Here is a 12443-nt window from a genome sequence, read left to right on the forward strand (position 1 = left end):
CTCCCCTCAGCCCCTGGCAATCACTCTTCTGCTTTATGTCTCTATGCATTTGACTATTCCAGGTAACTCATGTAAGTGAAATCATACAATATTTGAGTTTTTGTGTGGGATTTTTTAATTTCATTTAGTGTAATGTCCTCAAGGTACATCCATGTTTTAGCACATGAAAGGATTCCCTTCCTTTTTAAGGCTAATTTGCCATTGTACATATACACCACATTTTGCTTCTCCATTCATTCACTGATGGACACTGGGATTGCTCCCAAGCCTTGGCTAGTAGGGATAATGCTGATATGAACATGGATATACAGGTATCTCTCCAAGACCCTGCTTTCAATTTTCCAAATATATACCTGGAAGTGGAATTGCTGAATCATATGGTAATTTTATTCTCAATTTTTCAGGGAGTATGTGAGAGCTTTTACTAAAACTATTACCTAGAAACTTTGGGATTTACAGAGGTCTTTACAAATAAATAGGTATTTCAGTAGCTGTTCTTACAATGTTGCATTTATTTGGAAATTTTATTATAAAATAGAAGCAAAGTGTGCGAATGGCCCCTAAGCCTGGGCACAGTAGGTATGTTGTTCCGGGGCTGGCATTCCTTCAGCCTTATTGCTCCCCCACATGCACTGACCACAGAGCTCTGCACTTGTTGGCAGTGTTAGAATGAGACACTGACTACTTTAGGTTACATTTAACTGATTTTAATTCTTGCTGCATAAAATAACTCAGCTTCTTGATTCTTCCTCTCTAACCTGCCAGTGAAGACATGGACCCCCTCACTTAGTAATGAAATGTAATATTAATCCCTCCTGGCTAAGCTTTGTATTTGTTCTTCTTTCTTTGTGTATTTGGATCTACTCTCAATATCATTTATATATCAATTTTCTAAAAAGAAAATCTTCAGAGCTTAATATCACTTTCATTGTTTTCTCTATATGCATATTAGGTCTGTTTACATTATGATAAACTTGCCTATATGGTTTGTGCTGATTACCTTGAAGTCTATAATTAATCACCATCATCATTATCAAACATATTTATTACATGTGTAATTGTGCATGGCATTGCATCCAGGTTCCAGATCTGTGAACTGTGTCCACACTTTGAATCAAGAAGAAACTGCTTTTCCTTTTTTTTTTTTTTTTTTTATGAATTAATGACTTTGGTGTTCTTTTTCTCATGGTACCTAAGGTTACTGGCGTAACATCAATGAATTTATCCACTTTTTAGCTTCAACCATATTTATTTCTATCAACTCTGTGTACTAATTGATAAAGTAATTGAAAATGTTACACAAATAACATAAATAAAATAAATGGCGAAAATGTTACACAAATAACATAAATAAAATAACTCAAACTCTCATTTGTGCTCACCATCATTGCTGCTACGTAGATGTAGTTGAAGGTATAATTATAATTAACACCAGTAGAGCAGATTTATCGTGCTGGCATTGCAATTAAGATTCATGCAATTAAACTGGAAAAATATGTAAACAAAGATCATGGAGGTCATTGGTAAGATATAAATAGATCAACAACCATGGTATTTACTGTGTGAGACTATAGTGTATATTTCTATTGTTTTACCCCTAATACCAGGCATGTAATATTTAATATATAAGTAATATGTAATTCATAAATAGGTGCTGATGGAATCAATCCTGAAATTGGTCATTTTTATGCATTTTACCCACGAGATATTTATGCTTTGTGTGTCATATGAAATATTTAAAGCTCCAATTTTAACTAAGTAACCAGTAAATATACTATAAATTAAAATTTAAAGATATCTATTGTATAACTGTTAAAGGAACAGAATGAGTTTTATATGCAGGGAAATATCCATTATCCTATTTGCTTTTAATCACTGATGAAATGTAATTTTTTCAACAGTGTCTATCTTGTTTTCTTCGTACTGTTATTTTCAAAAGTATTCATTTCTTCAAAATAGAAATTAAAAACCCTTTTTAATTAACCTTCTTATTTTTTACTCTGGCATGGCTTCTAATATGAAGCAATGTGATTTTTTTCTGTTAACTGAGCTTCTACAGCAAGCAGCTTCTTTCTTCATTGTGTGTTCTCACTCCCTTTCCTCTTCTAACTTAACCTTCTCCCCACTTCCAAAATGAGTCATGAGTTGCAAGCAGTTTGTTCTGTGCTACTCAAGCAGGTGAAGATAGGTTGGCTTGCTGAGACCTTTGGTTATTTTCCCTACAGTTTTGCTTATTCTTTTATCAAGATGTACACCTTGAGAGTTTTAGATATTATCTTATATGTCCCCTTAACCAAAGAATAGACTTTGGCCACCTGGAAATATTTATAGAGAACTCTGATTTTGAAGGGAGAGTATCAAAGACTGAGAGAAGATTGGCCTTGTCACCCCGGTCACTAATTTTGTTCCTAGTGTGACTGCTAGCTCTCCCTCACCTCTCTATTTAACAGCTACTGTCTCAAAATATGGTTTTTAAAGTGAGATATTTTCAATGTTAATTATTTTCCATAATTCCGTACACAAAGAGAATACATTTTAGGAGAAAATTTGGATTTCTTAGTCCTACTGATAGTACAATTTAAAATCACAACCTTCACTCCACCACCCCCACTGCTCATAATTCCTATCTTATTTCACTTTGTATTTTCCCATAGAATGCATTACTTTCTAATATTTTATGATTATGATTTACCTTGTTTATTGATAAGCTCCGGGGGTGGGGGCAAGGATCTGTTACTTTGATGAGTGATGCATGCTAAGCAGTGAGAAGAGTCCCGGCATAGGACAGGAACTCAGTGTTTATTGAAGAAATGAATGAATCCTGATTTGTGATTGGGAAAAGGGCAGCAGCGAATGTAGTGCTTATTTCTAACCAAATCTGCTTCAAAATCTATTGTTTTCTGTTTGTCCTTATGCTGCCTGATTTTTTTTTAAGATTTATTTTATTATTTATTTATTTATTTATTTTTAATTTTTGGCTGCATTGGGTCTTCATTGCTGCACATGGGCTTTCTCTGATTGTGGCAAGCGGGGGCTACTCTTAGTTGCCGTGCGCAGGTTTCTCATTGTGGTGGCTTCTCATTGCGAAGCACGGGCTCTGGGTGCATGGGCTTCAGTAGTTGGAGCATGTGGGCTCAATAGTTGTGGCTCGTGGGCTCTAGAGCACAGGCTTAGTAGTTGTGGCACAGGGGCTTAGTGCTCCGTGGCATGTGGGATTCTCTCGGCTCAGGGATTGAACCCACATCCCCAGCATTGGCAGGAGGATTCTTTACCACTGCGCCACCAAGGAAGCCCTATGCTGCCTGATTTGAAGACTATCATTGTCAATGTATTGACAAATAAGGAAATGAGTTCTTCAGCCAACTATACCAGCAGTTTCATGCATACATGAAATGAATGAGATGGAATGAAATAATTCATGGAATGAACATGCTCCCTGACATTCATTTTGTAATAGGAGAATTCCATAAATTAATGAATTGTGTGTTGAATGATGGTTGACAAGATGTGATACTTCTCATGGTTTATAATTACAGATGTGTGTGCTTTCCAGCATCAAATACCTAATAAGCAGTTGACTATTAAAGACTTTAGAGTTAGTACCCATTTTCTATGAAAAAAATACAAGCAAGAATTTATTTAGAAATTGTCTTGATAATTTATAAAACAATTTGTAAATTTTTTGTTGTTTGTAGAAGTTTAGTACTAAAACAAAGGCCCACAAACATGCACTTCTTCATAAAGTTTTATAGGCCAGTAGTCTGAGCTAATATTTGCATCTGGTTAGGGAAAGAGATTGAGTTCACCCAGGGTGCAAGGGTTGAGAGGAATGTGTTGAGGTAAAAGGGGCTCATCTAAACAAGCCCGTTACCCTGAGGGGGCAGCCAGTGCTAGTTCTGCAGTGGAATAGTCTTCCCACACACAGCTATGGATAAAGGATTTCACAGACCAAGAAGAAATGTAATCACATGTTATCAGATTTTTCCTTCAAAAAGATATGTATAACCTAAAATAGTGCAACATTTGTCAACCGAATATGAATTCAGCCTCACCATTGATAAAATAATGGTTTTGTTGATTAACTATGAGCAATTTTTATATCTATGTTCCAGAACATAGCATATCTAGCCCAGATTTCTAATGGTAATTTTAAGTCTGAATTTTCTTAAGTTCTATTTTTCAAAGAATTACTATTGTGTTTTTATTTTAAGAGGCAGTTAACGTCTATTGTTCCTAATGCATGTGGATGCACTTTTTCATAGCTGTTTTTTCTCTCTCTCTACCAGATTAATACATCCTTTATTCATGGATCGTGTAGATATTACCATGCACACTCATCAGAAAGGCTATCTTTTGGTATAAGTAATTTGTTATATGGCCGTGTTAGTACTATGGCACTGAGGGTACATAATACTCTGTTTTATGTATTGAGATAGATCACATGTTTTTACTATTACAGATTGAAAGACATGACAACTGTGCCTATGACTACCTAGAAGTTCGAGATGGAACCAATGAAAATAGTCCTTTGATAGGGCGTTTTTGTGGTTATGATAAACCTGAAGATATCAGATCTACCACCAATACCTTGTGGATGAAGTTTGTTTCTGATGGAACTGTGAACAAGGCAGGGTTTGCTGCCAATTTTTTTAAAGGTAATTTGAAATAATTTGAAGTGTAAGCTTTTCTTTGTCAAGGATACATGTGGTATTTAGCTTTGCATTAGGGAAGAAATAGAGTATAAAGTAATATTGAAGGTTGAAGTATGCATTGTTCATGAAGTTATTTTGATGGTTTTTGATGGAATAATTTACTGGTAAAAGAAAACTGGAATTTGGAGATTTGATTCACAAGGCAGGAACTCCATTAAGATATTTTACCATTTTTTTTTTAAAGTACTTTTATTGAGATACAGTTAACAGACAATGAAAAGCATATATTTAGAATGTACAATTTGGTATCCCAATCTCCCAATTCATTCCCCCCCAACCCTCCCCGCTTTCCCCACTTGGTGTCCATGTGTTTGTTCTCTACATCTGTGTCTCTATTTCTGCCTTTCATTTCCTCTTTAATAATTGTTAGCATCTGCCTTATGTAATGAGGTGCTCCTATATTGGGTGCATATATATATATATTTATAATTGTTATCTCCTCTTCTTGGTTGGATCCCTTGAGCTTTATGTAATATCTTTTCTTGTCTCATGTAATAGTTTTTATTTGAAAGTCTATTTTATCTGATATGACTATTGCTACTCCAGCTTTCTTTTGATTTTCATTTGCATGGAATATCTTTTTCCATCCCTTCACTTTTCGTCTGTATGTGTCCCTAGGTCTGAAGTGGGTCAGCATATATATGGGTCTTGTTTTTGTATCCATTCAGCCAGTCTGTGTCTTTTGGTTGGTGCATTTAGTCCATTTACATTCAAGGTCATTATCTATATGTATGCTTCTATTGCCATTTTCTTAATTGTTTTGTTGTTGTTTTTGTAGGTCCTTTTCTTCTCTTCTGTTTCCCTCTTAGAGAAGTTCCTTTAGCATTTGTTGTAGGGCTGGTTTGGTGGTGCTGAATTCTCTTAGCTGTTGCTTGTCTGTAAAGCTTTTGATTTCTCCATCGAATCTAAATGAAATCATTGCTGGGTAGAGTATTCTTGGTTGTAGGTTCTTCCCTTTCATCACTTGAAATATATCATGCCACTCCCTTCTGGCTTGCAGCATTTCTGCTGAGAAATCAGCTGTTAACCTTATGGGGGTTCCCTTGTATGTTATTTGTTGTTTTTCCCTTGTTGCTTTTAATAACATTTCTGTGTCTTCAATTTTTGTCAGTTTGATGACTATATGTCTTGGCATGTTTCTCCTTAGGTTTATCCTGCCTGGGACTCTCTGCACTTCCTGGACATGGGTAGCTATTTCCTTTGCCATGTTAGGGAAGTTTTCAACTAGAATCTCTTCCAATATTTTCTCAGGTCCTTTCTCTCTCTCTTCTCCTTCTGGGCCCCCTATAATGCAAATGTTGGTGCGTTTAACATTGTCCCAGAGGTCTCTTATGCTGTCTTCAGTTCTTTTCATTCTTTTTTCCTTATTCTTTTCCACATCAGTGATTATCACCATTCTGTCTTCCAGCTCACTTATTTGCCCTTCTGCCTCAGTTAATCTGCTATTGGTTCCTTCTAGTGTATTTTTCATTTCCGTTATTGTGTTGCATATCTCTGTTTGTTTGTTCTTTAATTCTTCTAGGTCTTTGGTAAACTTTTTGATCTTTGCATCCAGTCTTTTTTCAAAATCCTGAATCAGCTTCACCATCATTATTCTGAATTCTTTTTCTGGAAGGGTGCCTATCTCCTCTTCATTTAGTTGTTTTTCTGGGGTTTTATCCTGTCCCTTCATCTGGTACAGAGTCCTCTGCTTTTTCATTTTCTCTGTCTTTCTGTGGCTGTGGTTTTCAGTTCCACAAGATGAAATACTGCTGATACTGCTTGATACTGCTGTCTGCCCTCTTGTGGAGGAAGCTGTTACCATCTGTTTTTTAGGAAATAGTCAAAATAGCAAAATCCAGAATATACAGACAAGAGGCAAATATTTGCAATATCATCAACAAAGGGTTCATAACCAGAAAGGGATTACTGACATATAGTTCATTAAGTTATTTCCAGATGACAGCATTTCTAAACCATCCCTCAGAGAATAGCATTCTGCCACATTAGAATGTGGAACATTCTGGTCCCTAAAATGTCTGTTTGATGTTATTACTAATCAGCTTCAATTTTGAATTGTATAACCAAATTTTAGTTTATTTTCATGTCCCATGTTTGGTGTGTATTTCTGAGGTAAAAAGAAAGCTATTTTAGTGCAAATAATAACATCAGATTTGCACTTTGAGAATTCATAGGCACTTAGGTTGTATGTTATAGAATAGAATTGTTTTATGGGAAGAGAAATTTTCTCTACAATGATTTTTAAAGAATAAGTGATGGATTCAGTTGTGTATATCAAAATTTAGTGTGAATAATATCTAGACCTTTCTGTTATTCAAAGAGCAATAATATAATGGATTTTCCCTGAGCTTTACTTAGATATTCACCATTTGAATTGAAAGGCAGAATACCTTGGCACTTATACTATATATATTCAAAGAATTCATTAAAATGTTCATTTACATGCTTTAAATCTTCTCTGTGTTATATTTTACAGTAGAAGAAACATACTATAAGAGTCTCTCATGTAATGTTTGTATATTTGGTTATCAAAATGCTTAGTGTTTGGATGATGCTTAATTTCACCAGAAAATATTGTTTGCTGTTTTGCTAACTCACAGTAGGTTATTCCTAAAGAGTGAGATTATGGAGTACCTTGTCATATGTGCTTTTTAAAATAGTATATATTTTTCACATGTCTATTTCATATAAATTTTCGTGTTACCATATACAATCAAAGCAGTTTCTGTTCACAAAAATGTGGAATTATTGTATTTTCTGGATCAACGTGTCTGCATGAGAAACACTGAATGTTTTCAGTTTAAAAGGGTCCAGTAAGTTTCTCAGTTTTCTTTCTTTTTAATTTTTAGTTACCATATTTTATTGCTTAATAATGATATTTCTTTAAAAGCATTTTTTCAGGCTACCTAGCAAACTGTACAATGAAATGAACATGTGAATGTTTTTTCAGTAATTTCTTCTATTTCATTCTGAAACATCTCTAGGTTTTAATAATCCTCTTTAAATTTAGAAAAAAGCAGAATGTGTCTGAGATAAGATGATCTTCAGCTGGCCCAGTGCTTCTGGTTCTTACACAGTTCTTAGATTGCAGCGACAAGGATTCTTGTATGCCATCCATCAAGGGCTTACAAATTGTTCCTATTCCTTGTTGAAGAAACCAGTTGTCTCAGTTTCATTCAGAGCTATTAAACATCATATTTTCAAAAAAATTACACTTGGTATATAAAAGACTAGTTGTTCTCTGTCACTGTCCTTATAGAGGAAGACGAGTGTGCCAAGCCTGACCGTGGAGGCTGTGAGCAGCGCTGTCTGAACACGCTGGGCAGTTACCAGTGTTCCTGTGAGCCCGGCTACGAGCTGGGACTTGACAGAAGGACCTGTGAAGGTGGGACTGGATTTGCACGTGGTGTTCCCTGCCTGAAACCTCTGCCCATTCCTGTCTTCCATGTAGTCTCATTTTCTTTCTCTCTTTCTGCCTCCCTCTTATACTAGAATAAAATAGACACAGTTATGAAGAAAATACAGTATCTTTAAAACAGAGGACATTGTATACCAGATAATAATGAAGTTATGTGACTGTTATTTCCATGTGGCTCCTAAAAATAAATATTTTACACTTTAGAAATTTACCAAATGTGGTAAACCTGAAAGTACAGGTAGTTTTAAATATATATTTATAAATATAGTAATATTTATATTAGCTAACATACATACATACATATACATACATATACATATGTGCAGAAGGGCAATTAAAGAGACCAATTAAACTTTAGCTAACTTGACTCCCTAGGAATTAATTAGGAACTGTGTACAACAAGTTCTTTTCACTTAACTTGCTTTTGAATACCCTTACCCTAATTTTCCTAATTTTACTATCACTAAGAAGGAGAGGTAACATAAATAATACTTCTTTTAAATAGATTATCCAAAAGGGAAAGAAAACCAGTTGTTAAATGGAGTTTTTGGGATAACAAATATGCTCTATTTACTATAGTTTGCCTGCTAGCTCAAGTAATTCTTTCCAAGAGTCCCTTGTCTTGTAAAAAAAAAAAAGAGTTTGGGGAAATAAACAATTGATTTTGGTCTTACTACACCATGATGTATTGTACTTTATGTGTATCTTTTTATTAATTCTCACAGCAATTGTATGGTGCAAGTATTTACACACATTTAAAAGATAAGAACACTGACCCCCAGTTTTCTTTATATTGCTCACCCAATGTTAAAGTGATCTAAAATGTACAGCCATCATTTGCTTGGCTCCAAAGCTGCAAAATAACACTTCATAAATGAGATTAGAAGATTAAAATAGTTGTACGAAAGACTAAGGAATAGAGACTGCAGGTTGCTAGATTTTGAAAAATCAAGATGGTTGAAATTTAATGCTGAGATGTTTGATTACCACTGGAAAGGTGCTAAGAAGGGGATGGATTTATTAAGGAAATCTTTCCCTGTTCTTTCTTTCCAGCGGCTTGTGGCGGACTCCTTACAACACTGAATGGCACCATAACCACCCCAGGATGGCCCAGGGAGTACCCTCCCAACAAACACTGTGTGTGGCAAGTTGTCGCACCAACACAGTACAGAATTTCTATGAAGTTTGAGCTTTTTGAATTGGAGGGCAATGAAGTAAGTGAATAATAAACATACTTTTTTTAATAAATGAAATGTTTTAGGAATCCCTGAAGGCAATCTGGTAAACAAAAAGAGAGAGAGAGAAAAGAAGAAGAAATAAGGAAAGGAAAAAGGAGGGAAGGAAGGAAGGGAGAAGGGAGGAAGGAAGGAAGAAGAGAGGAAAATTGCACTAGCTCAATAGAATAGATGTTGTAGTCTTTGTTTGCTCTATTTCTCATTTCTGCAACTGCTTATAATTCCTACTGGCACTGGATGATATTTTAGACTGTCTCTGGAAGATTGAAAATTACCTCCCAGCATTTTCCTGATTTATTAAAGTACTATGAAAATATTAAGGTCATGTCACATAGACTTTTCTAGAAAAATAAACCAAATTCACTTGTTGAATCATAGCAAAAATGCTTTTTTGGGAAAACCTGGTATATTTCACTTGTGGAAATGGGTATATTTTCATTATATAAGTAGTTTTTCATTATGAATATGCTTATGGTTCACAAATAAGTATGAATTTTTTAACCACAATAAAAGATGTATTTAGTTGACACTATCTCTCCTTTCTTTACCTTTACAGCTTACAGATTTCTGTCAGGTGACCACTGTTAAACAAGTGAAATCATTTATTTGAGAATTCCTATGTGCTAGTACACACACACCAAATTCAAATGGAATGTCAAGCCTAGAAATGAAAACTTTTAGAACTGTGTCTTTGTCTATTTAAAAAAAAAAAAGCACAATGTGAGAGTTGCGAGTTAAGTTTCATTTGGGGCAAAATGAGGACTGCAGCCAGGGAGACAGCATCCCAGATAGCTCTGAGAAACTGTTCCAAAGAGGCATGGGGAAGCTCAGTATATATGTGATTCTGGTGAAAGGGGAAAACATGCAATCAAGCACATATTGTTTACAAAAGGTTTCAGATAGTCTCGTGCTGACTGGTCACAAGGAGCAGTCGTCACCATGAAGGATTTTGGTGTTTTTCTAGATAGGAGGAGATACAAGAATTGGGCTCATAAAGTTGCCTCCTGAAAACATCTGACTATCTAAAGACCTATTCTGCCAGTTTTTAACAGAGCACAGATTGCCTCATTTCAGCTCTTCCCCCCGCCAACACCTTTCGGGGGGCATTGGCAACACATGACTTAATCTTTGTAGAGGTAGATGGCAAGTGCCAATGGTAGTTGACATCTTTTATGATTGGTCAACATAGTTTTAAGTCCAGAGAAAATGTAACAAATATTTGTTTTGGTTGAGCTTTTCTGCTTTTCTTTTCTCTTCCTAATTCCCACATCCTTTCTCCCAACACCTTTTTTTTTCTATGTTTATTTTAAAATAAATAAGATTCAAAAGTATGATAAAATTCACTCATAAAAAGTATTTTGTCTTTCATGTGTATCTGTTGATCTTGCAAAGAAGTGAGAGAACAGAGATATGACGTATCCGTGCTCCTGGGCAATAGCTGTTGGAAATATTTGTGGGTTTTATAACATAATTTTGTGTCTGTGTATGTATCTTTGCTCCTTTTTTCCCCTCCCACTTTTCCTTCTTTCTTTTTAATCATTTTTTAAAAAAATTATATTTGTAGTGGTCAAGGCACTCGTGTGCATTTTTTAGTCTCTTACTAATGGCTTTGAGTTACAAAGAAGTGCAGACTTTTGTGTTGCCTTAAAGGAAATTAAAATCTAAAATGTAATGAACTGATATTTCAGAGAATTGTACAATTTTAGAGCTCAGTGGACCTTTTGAGATCTTCTTTACATCATGTATAACTTTTATGATGGAAAAGACTGCAATTTATATTTCTAACACACTTTATCCACATGAAACATCATTTTTCTTTAATGATTATCTAAAATTTGGGAAAGTATTAAAATTAAGAAAGCATTTTTGTAGTAATCTTAGAAGAGCTTTCGTATGAGCAACACTTTTTGAAGATGGGAATCTCCCTGCCAATTCTGCTTAGTATTGAATGGCTTCTACTTTCTCAGTTTACTTAAAACTGTTAGTTGTGGCAGAAATGGCATTTTGATTCACTAATTGCTAGATGTTCCTAAGAAGGATAGACATTTATGTTTAGGATGAAGAAGGCTAGATGATTTTAAATAAGTGGGGCATTGTGTTTCATTGTGTTTGAAAGCATTTTTCTTATGGTAGCAGTCTTTATTCCTGGAATGTGCCTTTACAAACTCTGTAACATATCCTGGAATTCTTGAACTTATGATGAGGTTACTGTGTGTGAAGCTATTAACAGAATTCTGTGCATTTTTGTAGTTTAAAGTCTTGGCTATTTAAAATAAAGGCATGAGCAAAATCTTGACTTACAGAATACTGGGTTAAGTTGTAGCTTCATTGTTTTGTTCATTATACTGGTATTCAAAAGGAAAGTCAATATCAAACAACTTTAGGCCTCAGTACCATTATCCTGTCTTGTGTCAGTGCCCTCTCTAAATAAAAGTTACAGTTATAAAAAAGTAGATAGAAAACATTTCATTTTTTTCTAGCAACATTTTGCTTCTTTATCACCTAATTGATATCAAAAGAACCAGTAATTTAAGTTGACATATTGCAAAATAACACATGATGCCCAGAATTCAGTCATATGCATTGTTAAACAAATATTCATCTGTTTTCCTTGTCTGTGTTTTTTTTGAAAAGATGTATACTGTAAACATATATATGTACAAGCATACATTTGTTTATACATCTGTTGGGGCTGTTAACAAAATTCCTTTCTCATCTGTCTTTCATGCCTGCTGCTTCACATTGGGACACTTTTCTTGATTTTTGGACCTGTTAAGTCAGTTTGACCATCACAGGAGTAAAGAGGGAAAAACATAATACATTTTAAAAATAAATGTCAATCATCTGATGCTTTCAAATATGGTGATTACAGTAACCCTATTTATTTCTAGGTTTGCAAATACGATTATGTGGAGATTTGGAGTGGTCTTTCTTCTGAGTCTAAATTGCATGGCAAATTTTGTGGTGCTGAAGTGCCTGAAGTGATCACATCCCAGTTCAACAATATGAGAATTGAATTCAGATCTGACAATACTGTATCCAAGAAGGGCTTCAAAGCACATTTCTTCTCAGGTATTA

The 12443-nt window shown here is 34.8% G+C and overlaps 1 protein-coding gene across 2 annotated transcripts in view; it reads left to right on the forward strand.

The window, feature by feature from the left end:
- TLL1 (tolloid like 1) overlaps window positions 1–12443 on the forward strand; it is a 231231-nt gene that overhangs the window by 172281 nt on the left and 46507 nt on the right. For both annotated transcript variants that reach the window (XM_057729421.1, XM_057729420.1), the window contains exons 13-16: window positions 4460–4655; window positions 7972–8097; window positions 9184–9344; window positions 12257–12437. In XM_057729421.1, the coding sequence (XP_057585404.1) occupies window positions 4460–4655; window positions 7972–8097; window positions 9184–9344; window positions 12257–12437 (664 nt within the window). The remainder of the gene's footprint in view (window positions 1–4459; window positions 4656–7971; window positions 8098–9183; window positions 9345–12256; window positions 12438–12443) is intronic.

Source organism: Hippopotamus amphibius, chromosome 3 (genome assembly GCF_030028045.1).
Source record: "Hippopotamus amphibius kiboko isolate mHipAmp2 chromosome 3, mHipAmp2.hap2, whole genome shotgun sequence".
Taxonomy (NCBI): Eukaryota; Metazoa; Chordata; class Mammalia; order Artiodactyla; family Hippopotamidae; genus Hippopotamus; species Hippopotamus amphibius.